General features: G+C 43.9%; 1 protein-coding gene across 1 annotated transcript in view; it reads right to left on the bottom strand.

The window, feature by feature from the left end:
* Window positions 1-2,536: 2,536 nt before the first annotated feature.
* METTL8 (methyltransferase 8, tRNA N3-cytidine) overlaps window positions 2,537-20,487 on the bottom strand; it is a 42,415-nt gene continuing 24,464 nt past the window's right edge. The window contains exons 4-10 of the mRNA XM_067549865.1: window positions 18,850-19,244; window positions 18,245-18,294; window positions 15,046-15,109; window positions 14,571-14,710; window positions 11,303-11,409; window positions 11,132-11,197; window positions 2,537-2,935 (exon numbers count right to left, since the gene is read on the bottom strand). Of these exons, the coding sequence (XP_067405966.1) occupies window positions 2,772-2,935; window positions 11,132-11,197; window positions 11,303-11,409; window positions 14,571-14,710; window positions 15,046-15,109; window positions 18,245-18,294; window positions 18,850-19,244 (986 nt within the window). The 3' untranslated portion in view covers window positions 2,537-2,771. The remainder of the gene's footprint in view (window positions 2,936-11,131; window positions 11,198-11,302; window positions 11,410-14,570; window positions 14,711-15,045; window positions 15,110-18,244; window positions 18,295-18,849; window positions 19,245-20,487) is intronic.

Here is a 20,487-nt window from a genome sequence, read left to right as displayed (position 1 = left end):
ATATTATCAAGTTGAATCATTACTGGGTTTTGTGGTCTGTTACCATCCAGGTTTTAAGAACTCAGCCATTTTGACTTTACAAATTACACCTGCACAGCCACAGTAAGGTGTGACTCTATGCCATGACAAGAGTCCTAGACCAGTGTGACATCAGAGGTAATTCAACCAGTCAAAATTCCTACTCTACAGCTAATTTGCATGCAACAATCTAATTGGTTGCATGAGGGAGACCACAGAGATGGTGGATTACTTGGCCCAATTGCCATACTCCTATGCCCAACTGCCACCTGCAAAAATCAACACAAGTCAATACCCCCAAACACAAATCAACACAACCATTCACAGAATACCGCAACCAACATACACAATAACCCCAAACACACATTCCCCTTCACTGCAGCAAAAACCCATTCACCACGTGCACAAATTAACATAAATCTCCCAGCACAATGCTCCAGACACAAATCAATACACCCAGCGTACACAATAGCTCCAAATATGCATTGCCCTTCACTGTAACACCCTCCTCTTCTGCTACCCTTACAAATCAACACAACTCTTCCCGCAAACACAATCCATACACAAATCAAGACAGCCACTCACACAACCACCCCAAACATCATTTTGATGGCCTAGAGTGTCTGTGGAGTCAGTGTAAAGGGATGGAAACAGCTGCAAGCCTGGTTGAGAGTCCCTTTTGTTTAGCATATCACCAGGTTCAAACACCTCTGAGATTAGTGGTCTGTTACTGTCCTATTTTTACATTCTCAGCCATTTTCAGCTCTTTTACATACAACTTTACAAATTACACCTGCAACAGCATGGGCTTTCAGCTACTAGCACAGAATATACTGCTGTCATTAATTCTTAAATGTGTGCACACTGCTTAGATTAACTTAAGAATGTTCCCTGTTTATTATCATATCATAAGGTAAATTAATCTGACAGATGATGTCCTTATAGAAAAGTAACTGAGGCCAAAAGCCCAGGACTGTGTTAGCACAGGATAATGAGTTAACAGGAAACACTCTCACATGATTACTATGTTGAAACATGATCCTCATCCTCTCACCTTGGCCTTTTGTTTGACCCCAGCCTATTTCTTGAGTATAAACCCCTATGCTCTGATTGGCTACTGTCCTTGGAATCCCTATGTCAGATTTACCTCTGCAATGACCCCTTGTGGCCTGTCAGGGCACAAATCATCCAGCCATGGGTCTCTGTTGATAGGTTCGCTGTCTCTTGCAAGGTCCAATGTAGTGGCGTGTTAGCTCTCTGGCCAAGGCACACTTCAGTCCTACCATTTCTGGAATATTAAGTTTCACAAGAAATTGGATAAAACACAACTGAAAACCATGGTCATCTGATGAACCAGCAATGCTTGTCTTCAATCAGGATTTCAGCCAGTCTCCCAGGATCTGGTCATCCCTTCCACTGGGATGCAAAGTAAGGCAAGGCTATCTCAACCTCAGTCTCTGGCTGCAACCAGGCTTTCCTCACACCTGGAGAAGCAGAGCTCTGCTTTCCTTCCTGATCAGCCTAGATTTGGGATAGGTTTCCTCCTTTTAACTCTCCTCTACAGGCCTGATATCTGCTGCAGGAATAGCAGGGCACGGCCTATTGAGTCCACAAGTTCTCATTAACCCTCTCCTTCCCAGTGTGAGGTATCTTTGCCCCATCACAGTTCCCAACAAACATGATGGTCTCAACTTCTGCCTCTTTCCCCTACCTCATCCTGATCTTCTCAATAAACCTCCATTGCCTACTGCTACTTAGCCACTGAGGAAGACTTAGCTCCCTCACCTAATTAAATACAGTCCTTTTTAAGCTTAATTATATTTAACATTTCAGTTTAGATGGGGTAACTGGATAGGGAGTGGATAAGAAGCTGGAATTGGCATGTTAGTTATGGGCACATAGCTAGGCAGTGGAGTTCTGAGACAATTAGCCAATCAGAATGGAGGAACTGAATGATGAAAGATATTGAAGAATTTAGCTAATGTCCCTCAGAGGATGGACTGCCTACTGTTAGGAAGAAATAATTCTTTATGCAAATCAAAAAGGAATGAAGGGACTAACTCCCTCAGGTGACCCCACCTTCAGATAGGGGAAGAGAAGGCATATGCACAAAGAAGGTTCCTCCAAGAGATGAGGACACCACTTGTGAGATGAAGAAAGACTGATGTAGGGATCTGAGTCTCAGAGTATGTCTACACTGCAATAAAACATTTGCGGTTGGTCCGGGTCAGCTGACTCAGGCTCATGAGGGCTGCAGGACTAGAAAACTGCAGTGTAGACATTTGGGTTTGAGCTTGGTCTGGAGCCCAGACTCTGGGATCAAGCGAGGAGAGAGTGCAGGAGCAGTGATAACTATGAGAACTGACATTTCTGTGCTCAAACCATCGAAGACAATTCAATTTCAGTCTAAAATTCTCTTTACAAATTATGAGAGTTACAGCAGCAAGTTGATTGGTTAAATTTTTATATTATTGTTTGACCATTCCAATCAAATAATGAGAAATCATTGAGATATGAATAGGTTAGAGCATAATCATTTTTATTATGTATACAAGCAGAGGCAAGAGACATTTTTCCACATCAATTCTTAACAAAAAAAAAAAAAAGTAAACTTAATAAAATAGTACAAAAATGCTTTCAAGTTCAGCATTTTTCCTGCCTTTTTGGCACATACCACTGGATTCACAGGAAGTATATGTGCTCACACTTATTTTGGTCTCTGGGAAATACTATATATTTAGCCATGAGGGTGCCTATTGGCAGCTATTCTGAGGTGGCTGGAGTGGTTTCTGGAACTTGCCTTGTATCCAAACTCGCTGCATTTTCACTTTTTTCTTCCTGTTGACTTGTAATCGATGATCAACTAGATTCTGCACTTCAACTAACCCCGCCAGGGTAAACATATTGTGGACCTCATCTGTTCCCCAAATGAGAAGTAAAATTGTGATAATTAAAAAACAAACTGATACAGCCAGTTAAAGAATTTACAAATTTAATACATATAGTTCATGAGAGCTGGAATCTGCTCTGCTTTGTCATCTGGAATAGAACAGCCCATGAGAAATCCTTCTGTAAAAGAGACCACCTTTGTGGCATCACTGTTATAATATGGAATAAAACCTCATGCCTGGTATCCGTAAAATATTGATCACAGTTTATAGCAATCTTTCTTCAGAGCTCTAAGTCACACTGGATTTGAGGAAGGAAAATGTTTGTTCATTTGTTCATTCTGGATATATCTACACTGCAATGAAAATTTTTCAGCACCAAGTCTCAGACCCCTGGGCCACTTGACTAGGATTCCTGGGGCTTGGGCTTCAGGGCTAAATATTGCACTGTAAATGTTTGGGCACAGGCTGGAGCCTGGGCTCTGACAATCCCCTCAAGGGGTCTCAGAGCCCCAAATCCTGAAACCCTCAAGCCCAAGACAGATGACATGGGTCAACTGCAGCCGTGCTGCGGATTTTTTATTTCAGTGTAGATGTACTCCTTGGTTTCCACAGTAAAGTCCTGTATAAAACTACCTTTAACACCTCCTGTGGTGAACCCCAATGTCATTCTTTCTCACTGCACAACCTCAGCTGAGTGATGTCTTCTAATGTCTTCTGATAAAAGACGGTTACTTACCCTTGTAACTGTTGTTCTTCAAGTGTGTTGTTCATGTCCATTCCATTGTAGGTGTGTGCATGCCTCTATGCACGATTACCGGAACTTTTTTCCCTTTAACAGTACCCATAGTGCCGGCTTTGGCGCCCCCTAGGCCCCGTGCACATGCCATGGTATATGAGGCGCTGCCGGCCCTACGCCCGCTCAGTTCTTTCTTGCCGCCAACTCCAGCAGAGGGAACGGGGATGGGTCATGGAATGGACATGAGAAACACATCTCAAAGAACAAACAGTTACAAGATAAGTAACCGTCTTTTCTTTGTTGAGTGCTTGCTTATGTCCATTCCATTGTAGGTGACTCACAAGCAATACCAATTGATAGGTCCAGCAGCATGCTGAACCAGTGCTGGCGCAGCCAGGCTGGTGCAATTAAGATAATGTCCGCCTTTGTCCCTCTTGATTTTCAGCAGGACTTTATGAAGAGGAATGGGCAGAAATGCGTGCATGAAGCTCCCCGACCACTGCAGAAGTAAGGTGTCAGAGAGTGACCTGGCCTCCAGACTGCAGAGGGAGCAAAACTGCAGGCATTTCCTGTTCCATGCTGACGCAAATAGGTCCACCTGGGGAGAGTCCCATCGTTGGAAAATCATAGAGATCACCTCTGGATGAAGCAACTAGTTGTGGCGGCATAAGAATGAACTGCTGAGGCGGTCCACCTCGTTGTTCCTCACTTCAGGTAGGTGAGAGGCTATTATGTGAAAATTGTGCCTTACCACTAGGTCCCACAGACAAATTGCTTCTTTGCAGAGGGCTGAGGAACAGGATTCCCCATGTCTCTTGATATATGGCCGCTGTATTGTCTGTCAGTACCTGCATCACCTTGCCTGCAATAAAGTGGAGGAACACTCCACATGCTAGTTGAATAGCCTGTAACTCTCTCACGTTGATGTGCATGCGCCTCTCCTCCCTCGACCAGACCCCTTGAGTGCCGAAGTTGGCGCTGATATGGGCCCCTCACCCTATGTTCGAGGCATCCGATACCAGAGTGACCGAGGGAATTAGTTCCTCAAACGGCATACCCCTCAACACTGCCTGGGGGCTCAGCCACCAGTCTAGTGCAGCCAGGATCTGGTGGGAGGACTATGACCACCCGGTCCAGGGAATGTCTGCTCAGAGCATAAACCGAGGCAAGCCACGACTGAGGTGGTCTGAGTCTTAGCCTTACCATGTAAGTGCAGGCCACTATGTGGCCTAACAGTTGCAGAGAGTGCCTGGCTGTTGTAGTCGGGCAGAGGTGCAGGCAAGCAATGATGGCAGATATCGCCTTGAAGCGTGGCTGGAGCAGGAAAGCTCTGGCTTGGGAAGCGTCCAGGACCGCCCCAATAAACTCTATCCGCTGCACAAGAATTAATGTGGACTTCTGCTCATTTATTACCAGGCCCAGCTGGCAGCAGTTGGCACACATCAGATTTACACTGTTCTGGACCTGGGCCCTGGACCTGCCCCTGATTAGCCAATTGTCCAGGTAGGGGAAAATTTGGACCCCGTTGCATCTCAGGTGCACTGCCACTACCACCATACATTTCGTAAACATTCTTGGGGCTGAGGAAAGGCCAAAGTGCAAAGCTGCAAACTGGTAGTGGGAGCCAGCCACCATGAAATGGAGGAAACGACTGTGGCTGGGTAAAAAAGGAATATGGAAGTATGTGTCCTTTAGGTCGAGGGTGGCACACCAATCTCCTGGATCCAGGGAGGGAATGAGGGAGGCAATGGAGACCATGTGAAATTTCAGTCTCTAGAGATATTTGTTGAGATGACGCAGGTTTAGGATAGGCCTGAGACCACCTTTAGCTTTGGGGATGAGAAAGTGCCTTGAGTAAAACCCTTTCCCCCTCATGTCTGATGGAAACCCTTCATCGGCCCCCAGACTGAGAAGTGTTTCTACCTCTTGCATGAGGAGTTGCTCGTGAGAGGGGTCCCTGAAGAGGGATGGGGAGGAGGTTTGCTGGGAGGGATAGAAGCAAACTGGAGGGTATAACCTGCCAAAACCATGCCAAGGGTCCAGCGGTCCCAAGTGACCTTGGCGCATTCGGACAGGAAGGGCACTAGGCGGTTCAGGAAGAGACAGAGGCGGGATCCAGGGAACAGGCTAGAACACTGTCCTTGGACACATCTTTAAAACGACCGCCTTTGATTACTGGATCGCCTAGACAATCCTTGCTGGGAGGCTGAGGTGGACCCTGGTGTTAGTCGATGTCTCCTAGACCCCCTATTTCTGTCCCTTTGTCTGTAGGACATGAACCACTGTGGCTGGTATCTCTGCTGTTGCTGGCCCTGAGGATGGAACTGGCGCCTTGGCCTGGGGTGTAGAAAGACTCAAGGAGTGGAGCGTGGCCCTCGAGTCTTTCAGACCATGCAACTTCGCATCTGTCTGGTCCACAAACAAGGCCGACCCATCAAAGGGGAGGTCCTGGATGGACTGTTGGACCTCCTGGGACAGACCCGAGGATTGCAGCCACGAGCACCTGCACATGCAGATGGCAGAAGCCATGGCTCTGCCCACCGAGTCTGCTGCATCCAAAGATGCCTGCAGCGCTGCTCTGACCACCGTAATATCCTCCTCCAGGATGGTGCTAAAGTCCAGCACCTGGTTCTGGGCAAAGTGTCCGCAAAGTGCTTTAGGGAGTTCCAGAGACTGAAACTGTACCTGCCCAGGAAAGCCTGCTGATTGGCAATTCAAAACTGCAGGCTTGCTGTCGAATAAACCTTTCTCCCAAACAAGTCCAATTTTTTGTGGTCTTTATTTTTGGGCATGGAACCAGGCTGTCCCTGCCTATCCCACTGGTTGGCAGTATCTAACACCAGCGTATCAGGAGAGGGGTGGGTGAAAAGGTACTCAAATCCTTTGGCCGGACATAATATTTCTTTTCGGCCCCCTTAGAGGTTAGGGCCACTGATGAAGGGGTCTGCCAGAGGGCCTTCACTATCTTTAATGCTCCCTCATACACAGGGAGGGCAACCTGGGCTGGAACAGCCACTGCCAGGACATTAAAGAGACTGTCTGATGCCTCCTTTAGCTCCTCCAACCCCAAGTTGGAAGCCACCCTCTTGAGTTCTTGATAAGCCCTGAAATCATCCAGAGGCGCTGATGGTCCCTGGTTGACCGCCTCATCTGGGGAAGAGGAGGAGGACTGGAGGGGCGCAGCGGGTGGTGGCATCTCTTCCTGCTGACGAGGGGCCCCAAAGGAGTTCCTTTCCTGGGGTCCGAATTGTCGTCGAAGGCCAAATGATGGCCCTTCTCCGGCGCCAGTGGTGCACACTGCACCCCAGATGACCTGAACGACAGTGGACCCGGCCCCACCAGAAACCCCCAAGGTCCCCAATAAGGCCATTGGGGTGGCCACTGCCCCTGAGGCCATCCCGGGGCTGTCTGAGCAGAGGGGTGCTCTGACATCTTTTGCTGGCAGCGACAACTCTCCTAGTGGCCGTCCTCTCGAGAGGACGCCGACTCACTGTCAGATGACCACAATGAGGCTGCAATGGAGGCTCCTGCTGTACGGTGCTGAGTGGAGAGGGAGCGATGACCCGATCTGTGGGTGCTCTGGTGCTTTGGAGAACAACCTCTCAGCGTCATTGATTGTCATAATGACAAGCCCCAGTGCCGCGACCAGTGCCGACGCAGGGAATCATGCTCCGACTGCAAAGTGGAAAGCCAGGGGCAGCACCTGGGCACTGATGACTTACGATGTCACTTCCCTCTAGGTGCCTAGTCAGCCTCCGGCAACCAGGTTCTGTGCTGCGTCGGTGCGGGTGAACTCCTCGATGCTGGGGAGTGGGAGTGGTGCCGACTTCCTTTTGGGGAGCAGCCTCCTGCAGGTGACCCAGACAGGTGCCGCCTCCTGGAACGAGCTTTGCTCGGTGCCGGGGACCACGTATCCGTGTCCTGCCAATGCGGGGTGCTCCAGCGACCGTGACCTGGAATGACTTCTCAGGGACCAGCGCCGTGTCGACCCTTCCACTCAGGGTGACCGAGCTGCTGAAGATCATCCCCCTGGCTCCGGGTATCACCTAAACCAACCAGGGATCCCAATGCAGGCTTCCCCTCCGACACTGGCACCTTCTCTCTGGGCGGAGGCGGCATGGGCAAGGCCAGCAAGGTCTGCGCTGCAAGAAACACCCCTGGTGTCGATGGCGCCGGATGCCCTCCCAGGAGTCGGGGGTGGCTCTCTGGTTGGAGACATAGGCTCTAGTGGTTGCAAGCGCGTTCTCCACTGTCTGACCTCGGTGCGGCCCCATACTCGGACAGTGCGGGGGAATGGCCTCTTTCTTGGACAGTGGAGGGGAACAGCCTCGCTCTACGCACTGCTTTCCCTGCTTCTTCCTTGACAGAGAGGAAGTAGTCTGGTGCTGAGGCGGGGCCGGTTCTGACAGCGTGCTCTGCACCGATGCCACGCTCAGTACCAAGGTAGAATGGGTTGGTTTGGAGGCCAGTCTGAGTGCTGCCTCCATTAATAAGGCTTTCAAGTGGATCTCTCTGTCTTTTTGGGTTCGAGGTCTGAAAGCCTTACAAATCTTGCATTTGTCCTTACGATGAGCTTCCCCCAGGCACTTTAGGCAATTATCATGGGGGTTTTCTCAGTGGAAAGGCCTTCCCACAGGAGGTACAAGGTGTGAAGCCTGGTGACCGGGGCACGTCCTGCACCCAGCAAAGTCCCAGCTGGGACTATCATAAGTGACTAACTACCACTATTAACAACACTTAAGGACTAATCTACCTAACTAAGACAAACAACAAACGATTAAGGACAACAGAAGGGATTGAGAACAGTTGCGATGCAAGTCGTAGCAGTTCCAGCAACCGTCACAGGCAGAAAGAAGGAACTGAGGGGGCGTAGGGTTGGCAGCGCCTCATATTCCGCGGCATGTGTGCGGGGCTCCAGGGGGCACCGGAGCCAACCCTACGGGTACTGGTAAAGGGAGAAAAGTTCCGGTAACCATGCACGGAGGCGCACACACACCTACAATGGAATGGACATGAGCAAGCACTCAAAGAAGAAGTAGGTGCTACTGATCTGGCTGGGCGCCCCTTTCCAGCCATCCACTGGACTGCTGTGTGGGAAATGTAAGCCTCCGTGTCCTTGGATCCCAGAGTGTTTTAAGCTTCTGGAGCCTGAATGGAGTCCAGCCACTGCCCCAGGCACGCTCTCTAGGTGTGTCTACACAGCATACTTCTTTCTGCGGCATATCATCATACATACTCGCAAAGCGCCTCCCAGCACAGGTAACAAGAGCATTGTAGCCGATGAGGCCCAGTGTAAGCATGTAGAGTTAAAGACATTCCTGAAAGGTGTGGCTATGTATGCTCTCTACTCACCCAAGCCCTGCCTCTCCAGTTTCCCTGCTATTTTGAGCAGTGTGGTGTCCCACTGCCTCCCTGCTGCTGGAGCCTTTCTACTCTTCAGGAGAAGATTCCTCCAGTGGAGAAAGGCTTTGACAGGGGGAGGAGTTAACACAAACACACACTTTGGACAGAGTCTAACACATTAATGTTCTTTTATACTTAATCACATAGATAACAAGAGTACAGCCCATACAAAATAATAAACACCACACACTCTGGCTCAGTTTCCTCCCCACCAGAGGGCATTCTTTTGTCTGAGTTTGAGTCCCTTGGGTTGTCCACAATCCTTGGGGCCATCTGGGCTCAGAAAAGTGGGCAGGGTTCCTACATGCTGGGGGACCTTACTCTCTCCCGTCTCATGCTTCCTTTTCATATCCAGCCCTCTCTGTTCCAGTGTGGCTTGCTATTTAACCCCCATCCGCCTTGTCTTCCTCTGTTCTGTCTTTTAGGTGCCTTTTTAGTGCTCCTACCTTCAAGGGAGAATTCTAGTAAACTTGCAGGTCCCCAGACCCATGGTAGGGGGAAGATCCACACACCAAGACTGCTCTATGTATGGGTCATGGGACACAATCAGCTCCTAAGAAGCACTGTTTAGTTGCTTAATGGTATTTCTTTAAGAGATCTGATTTTGGATCGTTTGCCCTTGTTAATCAGGAGCTAACACCATGCAAGTCAGAGTTATACCTGTGTAAAATTGAAGATGCTATCAAAACTAGGTTGAAGGTTGTGACCCATAAGCCTCTGAGTGCCAGGTAGCAAGGGAGTTAGAGGAATATCCTGATCCTGGTATGTACATTCTGGTTCACCAAAGAATACCATGTGAGGCCTTAAATGAAAGTCAGGCTTATGCTGGTCATTAGTATTGTTGTGAAAGGTATGTATAAATACTATGTACAGAGTTCTGTAGGTATACCTAAAATCCGTATTAAGGCAGAGTTGACAAATGGGCAAGGAAGACACCTTTTATCCTACACCAAGAAAGTAATCGGGCAGTGCGATTCCATTCAGAAAAATGGATCATAACCAGGTGTGGTTAAAACACTGCAAAGGACATCTGGGTGAGACACTTATTTAGACTGGAGGGCAGCCTATAAAGTTCAGTCTCTGGGGATTGCAGTAGGATTTTGTTCTAAATATAACCAGTCTGTTTCCATTATTCTTATTCACTAGCTCTTAAATCTCAGTAGTTGATAATAAACTTGCTGTTTTCACTATAAATAAATCTCAGTGCTGTGGTGTTGTACAAGGAGCCAATTCTGAGTTGAACAATTCAAACTGGTGTGCACACTGTTCCTTGGGAACAGCAGACCTGGTGTTATTATGGGTGTTTAGTAGATAAGGGGCTGAACACTACAGGGGAATGCTTCAAAGGGCTCAGGGACTCCTGTACACCTATGGTTAACCTGCAAGGCAAAGTAAGGGCTGGCAGAGCCCAGAGGAGATTGTTTGAGTGGCTAACAGTCTGGAGGTGTCATGGAACTGACAGTTAAGCACAAGCAATTCTCTCTCTCTCTCTCACTGGAGGCAGGGAGGTGACGAGGTGACTCATAGTCCTGGATACCCCAAGAATTATCACAAAGGTACGTAATTAGGTAACACTGCTAATCTCCAGCAGGAAACTCCTCCCATTATAGACCTATTTCTTGCTAAAATTCATCACCTCAGTCCTCAGAATTTAAAAAGAAGAAAATAGAAAAAATGGACTACACACTTTTTACTGGTCCCACAAAAACAATTGTGTGCTCCCTCTGCAGCTCTGTAGCCGTAATTCACTATTAGAGATAGGGACAGATACAAAGCAATGATGCTAGTATAGAGATAACATATTTATACAGGGTAAAGAGGCACTTAAACTACTGTTAAATTAACATAGCTGATATATAACGTCAGCTTCAATGACATAGCTGAGGAAGAGAATCAAAGTCTGCCTATTGTAAAAGAAAAGATCTTCCACAAAAATTAGCTTCACATTTTTGAAAAATGGAGAGTTAAAGAGCTATGAAAATTACTTAAATGGCTTTTTAAGAGGCTTTGTACCCCATGTCATCTCAAGAGACACTCAGAACTTTTGTATAAAACTGAAATCTGTTTTTTCAGCCATTCATACCTTCTGTAAAGAAATAAACTCTGGTACCGTCTCCTCGTACATAAAAATTCTCCGACAAACAGCGGCCTAAAAGATAAAAATTGTGAATAGAAAGTCTGTGCTGTCCCTTTAAAAGATATGCAAAGTGAATAATAAATGCTAACAAACAAACAAAAGTTTCTTAGGACATACCTTTTTTAAAACGAAGCTGAGAAGTATCATATCTTCCATAGTCTCGAAATAATATCATTCCTCCAGGTTTCAATAATTTGGCCAGTCTACTTACAACTCCTTGCATCCTTAGAAAATAAAATGTGATACTGATGTAACTCCAAACATTGTCTTTCTCTAGTCACTAGGTCCAACATGTAGTTTTTGAAGTCTCAGTGAGATGGGTCTGTCTTTCCCTAAAAATGCCAGACGCTAACAAACAGTTTCAGTAGGAAGAAAAAAAATGTTTACAAAGATGCAAAGGGACAAAAATATAAAAGGAGCTTTAATTAAATAATATAAAATGGGAGGAGAGGGGTCCTTTCCTTCTCTTTAGCAAAATATCAAGGATGGATTAAAGTAAGAGTTTTGAGATCAGAGGGGAATAGAAGGACGTGTTTGAGATCTGTCTATGGAGGAGAATCTGGCAGGAGAAACTTTTCGAGAGACACTAATGGGAAGGAGGGAGGTAGCATCCTCTCAAATCCTGAAATTTTGTTGGATCTGGGACATGTCTAGCATTAATCTACCCTTACTAAAGATCACCCGCACCATTTGCAGGTATTGTTGGAGTAAACATCACACTCATGAAAAGGCTCTTTGTTCCATCTCCCCTTTCTTTGGCCAGTTTACCTTGATTCCCACTTGTTACTCCATTATAATTATCCTGTTAGTACCACTTTACATGCTTCTTATAGAAGAACTGTGTGTTTCCCAAGTTCTCCTGTGTAATCTGACAGGAGTTTAAAACTGAGCAAACCTCAGATTAAAATTAAAAACTCACCATTTAGGGCTCAATCGTGCCCTGGTCTTCCACAGCTGCACAGGGGAGTAAGGTTCCCTACGCCCCTGCAGGGCCACAGAAGACTCTCTCGCAACACAGCTCCTGGCATAGGGGCAATGAGGCAGCTGCATGCCCAACACTCCCCTCCACTTCCACAAGCAAGTGGATGGCAAGTGGGGAAGCAATGGCTCTGCTCCTCCTACCTGCCGGCCTGTGGAGCTGGCTGGGTGCTAAGCTGGAGAGGAGCGAGTATGCTGCACCCTGAAAAGAGCCAATGTGAGATATGTTCTCCTCAAACACAAGATATGAACATAAAGGCACTGCACCTCCAAGGAGTGTCTCTGAGGTACAATGCCTCCTGCGCTTCTCCAGCTCACACATTGGCCCTTGCTTAAGTCTATACCTACGAACACAATCTAGCAACAGAGCAGGAGCCCAATCTTGCCCCAATGACTGTGAAGGTGCAGGAATAGGCCCAAACTCAGCAGAAAAGGAGAATATAAACTAAGAGAACCCATTCAAAAAGGAAAACATGCACTTTTAAAGGAAATCCCATGCTTAAATTAAGAAATAGAGGAAGACAAACATTTAAAGGGCCTCTGTTTTGTTCGTACACAAAATGTGCATGTTTTTGCCCAAGCAAAAAAGGGACAGCTGCATGTACAAAGGGACACATGAGCCCTGAGAGCAGGTAGATGGGCAGAGAATTAGAAATTCGTTACATGAAAATGTGAGTTCTGTGCACTCACATGGGGCCATCGACAAATTCTACACACACATGAGGTAGGAACCTTATGAAAATTTGGCCCAGTATAAATAATTACCACATGGCATGGAGAAAGGTTAATGGCTTCCAAATTATCTTGTTTTTGAGAAGAACACAATTTCAGAAGGGGGGGGGGACTGCTAGCAGAAAAGAGTGATGCTTTATAAAGTAAAAAATCAGCAACTGTCAAAATGAGAACACAATAGCCAACAACATTAATAAACCATCAAATAACAAAGGTGCTGAATGAAAATGTATACATCTCAGCAACTTACATTTCCCAGGCACCTAACTGCCTTTATTTGAGGCTCTGCATTATCATTCTTTTGGTTTTCCTTGTCATTTCTTATATTTCAAGCTGTTAGACAATTGTTATAAAAAAGCAACAAGGGTCTAGTCTAGATTACAGTTTTTTATGCAATCACTTCATTTCTAGGGGATATTGTAACGAAGCAAATATCTTTTACTACTTAAACTTCTGGAGACTAAATTATATTGTATAGGAATCTAAACATAGAAATCTATATGCATGTGTAAAGGTACAAATGCCCATGTTAGCATTCATTTGGTACTCGTAAGAGTTACTGGGAAAAACTCCCTCAGAAATTTTGTCTGTAAGCATTTTATCATTGGTTTCATGGAATAAAAGGTGTGATAAAAATATATTTTGCCTGATATCCTCTCCATTGCATTGCTGCACTTACACAGATTTCAATCAACTGTTTGAATTGTGTTTGGAATCTGCACCCAGGCTTAGTAAAACACTCTTCTGCACATGACTCATATGCTCATCTTTGCACAAACAGGAAGGAGAGATATGCTTTACGGGAAAGCTTGTCTTTCTGCAAAAGCTAATGATTAATAACTCAGCCATTCAGGCAAGGAAACAGTCCTCAAATGTACAACTGTCTCAGGTGAATACTGTCCTATCCTAATGTTTGCTGAGCATGGACAACCATTTTTAATGCAGTTCTTAAAACATCACACTTACCATAATATGTGCAATATGCATTTCCTTTTGTACAATTTGGTTAAAGGAGGAGTTGAGTAGTAAACTTGAATAATATACAGTATACCCTTTCGTATTTTTCCCACTGGAAAGAATATTCTTTCAAAATTTATCAGTATTAGTAACAATAAAGTTTGGTTCATTAGATATTAAGAGTTGCTTTAATAATAAAGCTAATAGCTCCCAACCCAATAGTGTGCATGAAAATTAGATTAATTTGCCTAATTCAAACAAGTCAGGTACTCCAAGGGATGTTCTTTATAAGAGATCAGTTCGTACGCAATTGTGTGCAATTAAATGAATCAGTAGCCCACGTTTTTATCAACATGTTATAAGATGCTTAATCAAGGTTGTTTGTTTTTGATCACCAAGAATAATTTCCCTCTGGATGACTAGTAGGCTGTTTCTGAATTTGTAACTTTCTTGAAGCACTGTCACTTTTAATAGGTAAATGTCTTGTAAGAAGACATTCGTTTCAATTTTATGGTAACAGGAGGCTCACTAATGAAGTAGTCTGACCAGCTTCTCTCTCAGAAAGGGGAAAGCAGCATTTAAAATGTCCCGTATTACATATAATGTAGCTCACTAAATAATAAATTCAAGATTCATTATTTCACTTTGATATTCTTGAAAACCACTACTGATAAAAGAGCTTTAAACACATTTGCTTTGCCCTTTAGTCTTCATTTACCTGTCAGGATGAATAGCAGAGAGCACAAAGATAAGGAGAATGACATCTAGGATCTCCTCTGGAAAAGGGTAGGGTAAGGCCTCATCACACACATCATGAACAAAGGCAAAACACCAGGCTGAATCGTAAAACAAGTGTGACTGTAATAGTAAAGATTAAGAGAAACAAAGAGAACAATGGAAGTTAGTACATTTACCATGACCCAAGAAACGGTTTTTTGATTATTCAATTCTGTAAAACATTTCACATAAGCTGATTCTGTTCTGGGATCTTGTTCAGGCTGAGAGACAGGCACACTGACAGCATTCATTCCTCTCTCTGCAGAGAAGGATTTTGTTCTTTGGATTATTAAAACTTCCAGTTCAAAGTTGTCAAAGCCATTGTGCTCCATTTCACAAGAATGGCCTCCTTGCAGCCTTCTGAATTACAGGCTCATGGGATACACCACGCTTTCTAAAGTGAACACTTGAAATACCTTTACTAGCTCCACTGCTCCTGATGCAAAATCACAGCAGTACAGAAAGACTCCAGGGGTACTACTATGAAAACAAAACAAACACCAATTAAAGAACTGCTATTGTACTAACTACATGCAGCTCTTTGGGGTACTCCACAGGTTTGATCAAAGCCCCCTTCACAGGTCTCAGGAACATGTCATATATTATTTAGCCATAAGCAAACAGGTCAGAGCTGGAAGAATACTTGCCAACAGGATGGTGGGTGTGGGAGGGAACACCCATTTCTGAGCTGCTCAGCACCCAGGAAGAAAATAGAAGTGGAAAGGAAGAAAAGGAAGACCGCACTGGATGGAGTCACAGAAAGCCATCAGATACTTGTGACAATGCCCAGGTGCTGCATTGCATTGAAACGTGATAATGGATCACAATTTCACTCTGCAATTGTTTTGTGGCTTTCTGAAACTCCACTCAGAGATTTTCCAGCACTGGCCTAGGCATGTAATTTAATTAGCAACATGAAAAATATTTATTTCAGCTTCAAAGGAGGAAATTACTTAACAGTTATTAACTGTTCTGAAGATGTTTGGGTTCCCAGGTGTCACTTGTACTGGTTGTGATCAGATTATGTGGTTTTAATTGTTTCCTTCCATTACCGTGGGTCTTTCTTCATCAAAATACATGTTGGTTTCCTGTAGTGCTATCTTCCCTTCCCCTCGCATTCACTGCAAAGCCAGTTGCAAACTTCCCTCACATCAAATCATCAGATGTCAGGAACCCAGGGTAGGATTTTTTCAACTCTTCAACAATCAACATAAGTGAAGGTGAGATGAGCAGCAGACCCACTGATTAAGGAACAGGATTAGCCCTCAGAAAAACCATTCATCTCTGCTAAAGTGCTGGAGATTTTGGAAAGGGAGTCTCACCAAAGGGAAAATGTGTCCCTGTGCTTTTGGCCCAGGAGATTCTGCAGTATACCCAGCTCAGTAGACCATATCTCTAAGGGGGCTCAGCAGGAGAACCCTCTTGGACCAAGAATACCCCAACCTGATCTCACTATTGAGCAAAACCGCCATCAGCCCTGTGAATACTAAAAGAGATGTATTCAGGCAGCTAGTGGAGTTACAGGTCCCAGACTGGATGTATCTAGCCAGGTCTTGTGGAACCTAGAACCCATAGCATGACTGAGGGCAAGCAGCTGGGTTTTTGACCTGACCTAGTCCTAGTTATCCAATTGACTCACCAAGGTGTATAAACAGTTGTTCTCATCTCAGAAAGTGGGAAGTGAGGTGCATGAAAAGCCTCCATCAAACAACAGGGATAGTTCTGGTCCGGACAGTCATTTCACTGCTGGTTTGCATTAAAGGAGCACTAACTATATAAAGAACCATCCCTTTTATTTTTAATTTGGATAATTAAAAAAAAAAATATTCCACAGAAGGGGAAGGTTTTCTTTCAAGCACAGTGTGAATCTACATTGTATTACTATTCTTTTGTGCAGACAAAAGGCAATTTTACATTGCCAAATATAGTGTGACTTGTACATTGATATAAGGACATGTGCCTTCTAATAGATAAGAGATGTTTCCATCAACTCAAATATGAAATCAACGCTCAAGTATTCTTAACTGCACCTCGACTTCAGTTACACCTCTGTGTTTTAAATGATAAATATTATGTAGTTAATGCACCTATCTGGTTACATGCAGGATTTATGTAGACTCAGATCTCTGAATAAAATACTGATTAATAAGAGGACTCTTAATTATAAAAGTTCTGCAGCACCAATAATGCCTCCTGTATAATACACACTAGTTTGTTTGAGTTCTTTCCCATATATGTACCTAAGGTCTTTCCTCCCACACAACACTACTTTCTGTTGTTTTCACTGATAATGCGGGTTTCTCCTTTCACAATATGAGCTGATGTTTACTGGAGAAGGATTGTTTTGTAGTTAAGGCCTGGTAGTTCGGAGACCTGGGTTCTATTGTTAACACTGCAACACACTCCTGTGTGAAACTGGCACACCACTTAAGATATGTCTACACAGCAGCTGGGAAGGTGCTTCCCAGTGTGGGCAGACAGACACACGCCAGCTCTGCTCGAGCTAGCATGCAGGATCGTGACAGGTTGGGCTAGTTACCCTAGTATGTACCCAGGGGGGCTGGCAATTTGTACTTGGGCAGGTAGCCTGATCCACCACCGTGCCACCATGGCCACACTGCTATTTTTATCATGCTAGCTACAGCAGAGCTAGCATGTATCTGGCTATCTGAGATGGGAAGCATGCTCCCAGCTGCTGTGTCGACATACTCTGAATCGCTCTATATGAATTTCCACATCTGAGAAACGGGCACAATAGTGCTTATATCACAGGGATACTGTAGCTAACAATGTTTGTGAAGTGAACCAAAGTCACTACGAAATTGCAAATTACTGGTATTGGTCTGAAGAACAACAACTATTAGTGTGTAGCACACAAGCTTCGGAGAAAAGAACAGAAAAGAGTCTATCCCTTCCCCTGATGTGTGAACATCATTTCCAGTGAAAGCTAAGCATGTGCATGGAAAGGAGAACATTCTCTCCTTCTAAAGACAAAAGCTAAGTGGATTGGATGGGATGGGATGGGATGGGATGTGATGGAGGGTTCAGGAGATTAAGAAATGCAACATGGAACTTCAGCTCTCTGAGTCATAAAAATTGAGCCACTTCGATGGAGCATATGGGCCAAATTCAGAAGTGACAGAAGGGGTCAAAGATCACACTCATAACTTCTTGTCAAAGTGTAATACGCGCCATCATTTCTGTTGCCTCTGCATTTGGAACCAGAAGTTGATACTATCTAATGGTTGTTCAGTGACCTGTGTGACAAGAGTTGGTGGTCTCAGTCCAGTGCACACTGGACTGATATAAACTGAACACCCAAACTAGCACCACAAGTGACAGACACCTTTGTTAGCAATTGGTCTGAATGAGTCTGAAGACTGACCTATCTTCTCACCACCAAAGGTGGTCCCTTCTAAATCAGAGCTGAGTAACTGGCTCAGCACCATGGGAAACAATTTGCTCTGCTACTGCCCACATTGTCCCTGTTCTGCAGGTAACTAGAAGGTGCTGGAGCTAGAGCTGTCAGTCCAGCATTTCTCACAGCATGAGACTAGTTTAAAAAAAATGTTTCATTAATGTTGGGCATGCATTTGGGGGAGCAGCACTGCTTACCATATAACTTTCAAAACAGGAAAAACACTGTTTCCAGCACCACAACCAACCTGGAATTAAAGCAGAAACAAAAATTAAACTGAAACATCAAATAAAGCCTATATCTCAGGGTTTTAGTCCAAAATTAACTGAAACGATTACAGTGGTTAAAGAGGTAGAAAAGGAGAAAATGACTTTGTTGAGCCTTACACCACAACTCTCAGAAACATGGACTCTTCCGTGTTCTTATGGGCCAGGATCAGGTTCTACACTCTCTCCCATGCCCAGAAAAGATTCTTCTCTCAGGGGCAGATGCACAAGAAATTGTACAGTTTTCCTTTACAATTTTGCTATTTTGTCATACTGCATTGGGTTATACAAAACAAAATATTTTAGACCGGGATTTTCAGACAGGCCTAAGGGAATTAAGAGCACAACTCCCAATGCCTTTCAATGGGAACTAGGAAACTAACTTTCTTAGGTCCCTCTGAAAATTTCAGGCACACAGCAAAAGTAGTATTGTGAACTCTGAATAGTTGTTGCCTTGATAGTTATTAAGCAACCACTAAATTTAAAGCCATCATTTGGAGTTGTAAATTATGTGTTGAATGTCTGCAGTAAAGTACCTCAAATATTCTATAAGTAGCACCACTACCAGGGAAGGATTCTCGCTTCACAGGTTCTGTTTCACAGTTCTTAATATGTTGGTTTTCAGTAACAGATTCTGCTTGACTTTTGTTGTATGCCTGTTCTTGCACAGAAGTTAAACTGTCCGCCGAATTTTTCTGGCAGTCTTTGTCTTCTTCAAACATTCCAGGAAAGCCCAGATTTGTGCAATTGTTTGTAGCATTCAGTTTTACATGATCCCAAGATTTGTCCTCTTTATTCATCTGAGCTTTCTTTCCTTCTGGAAGAATTTCTGGAAACTCCAGAAACAGCCAATTACGATCCTTGAAAAAGTTATTCTTATGAGTTTTGTAAAATTCATTCCAGTATTTACTAGCTTCTCTTTCATATTTCTCTAGAATAAAAAAAAGGGTGAATGGGCACTTAATTGACATAATAAAACAATATGACATTTAAAAATGAATTAGTTAATAAAGTTTAAGACATTTGATGCTCTCCACATGGTGCTGTTTAAATCAAATATCAAGACTTTGGGCTTAGTCCTTTCATGTGTGTTCAAGAAAACTTCTATTGGGTTTTAAAAGGATTTTACCTGTAGGAACAGGCTTTCTGCATCTTTCATTCTAATTTGTTCAGTCATGCACAAGGAGAATGTCATCAAAATGCACAATAACAACTTTCTTACCTAAGTTTATTTCATATAAACCAACTCTTAATGCTTCCATTTTTATAAATAAGAGATACATTCAATTTATATTAACTATAGGGAAAGATATATGGATTTCTGGAAATGGGCTTGCCAAATCCATGTGTGCAGCTATTTGTGCACAGAAAGTTATTACATGCAAAATTACCAAGCAAATATTATAACGTTAGGATAAAATATTAGTTTAGGGAGCAAAATAAATATCCCTGATGTAAGCCGGTGCAACTGCACTAAATTTGGCCCCATGGTTCTAATATTGTCCCATGCAAAAATCCATAAGCAATATTATAAAAGAAACTAAACACCAACTGATTTTTAATGCACAAATTTGCCAATGTGCTTTCATCTACTGTAATAGCTCACACACACACACACACACACAAATACATGCACCTGTAAACTGTTCAGGAAATAACTAAGCCAGAAACCAAATTATAAAAGCAATGCATTATTTTAGTTATGCTTTCTCTGCTTTTCCCCCAATGGAAGAAACATTACATTGAAATTAATACTCTATCATGACTTATGAATGTATATGAACAAATGCAAACATTTTGCTAACTACAATTCTCTATCTAAACATATGTTATTAGAAATCCACTACTTGAGGGCCATAACTGATCAGTGTTATTGCATGTGGCCAATAGCAACAGGTATTCTTTTAACCATACCACTGATATGTTATAGAAAATAACAACATGTGCAGGAGTAACAGGAATGCTTGTTTACTTTGCAAACACTTTAAAGAGACTTGCTAAAAATATGTCCCTTTGTGTTCAAGAATTCTGATTTCTCAGTCAATTTATGTAATATCTAGTACATGATTTAGCAACTATTAAAACAATATATACATACAGAGCCTCTAGTTCTATATCACATTTCTCCTGTAACTGTCCTTTGTGTCTTAAAACAAAATTGCCTACAATTTCTC

Source organism: Emydura macquarii, unplaced genomic scaffold (assembly GCF_026122565.2).
Source record: "Emydura macquarii macquarii isolate MOO-44397 ecotype Brisbane River unplaced genomic scaffold, CSIRO-AGI_Emac_v2 contig_1253, whole genome shotgun sequence".
In the NCBI taxonomy this organism is placed as follows: Eukaryota; Metazoa; Chordata; order Testudines; family Chelidae; genus Emydura; species Emydura macquarii.
This window is presented reverse-complemented; position numbering and strand designations above follow the sequence as displayed.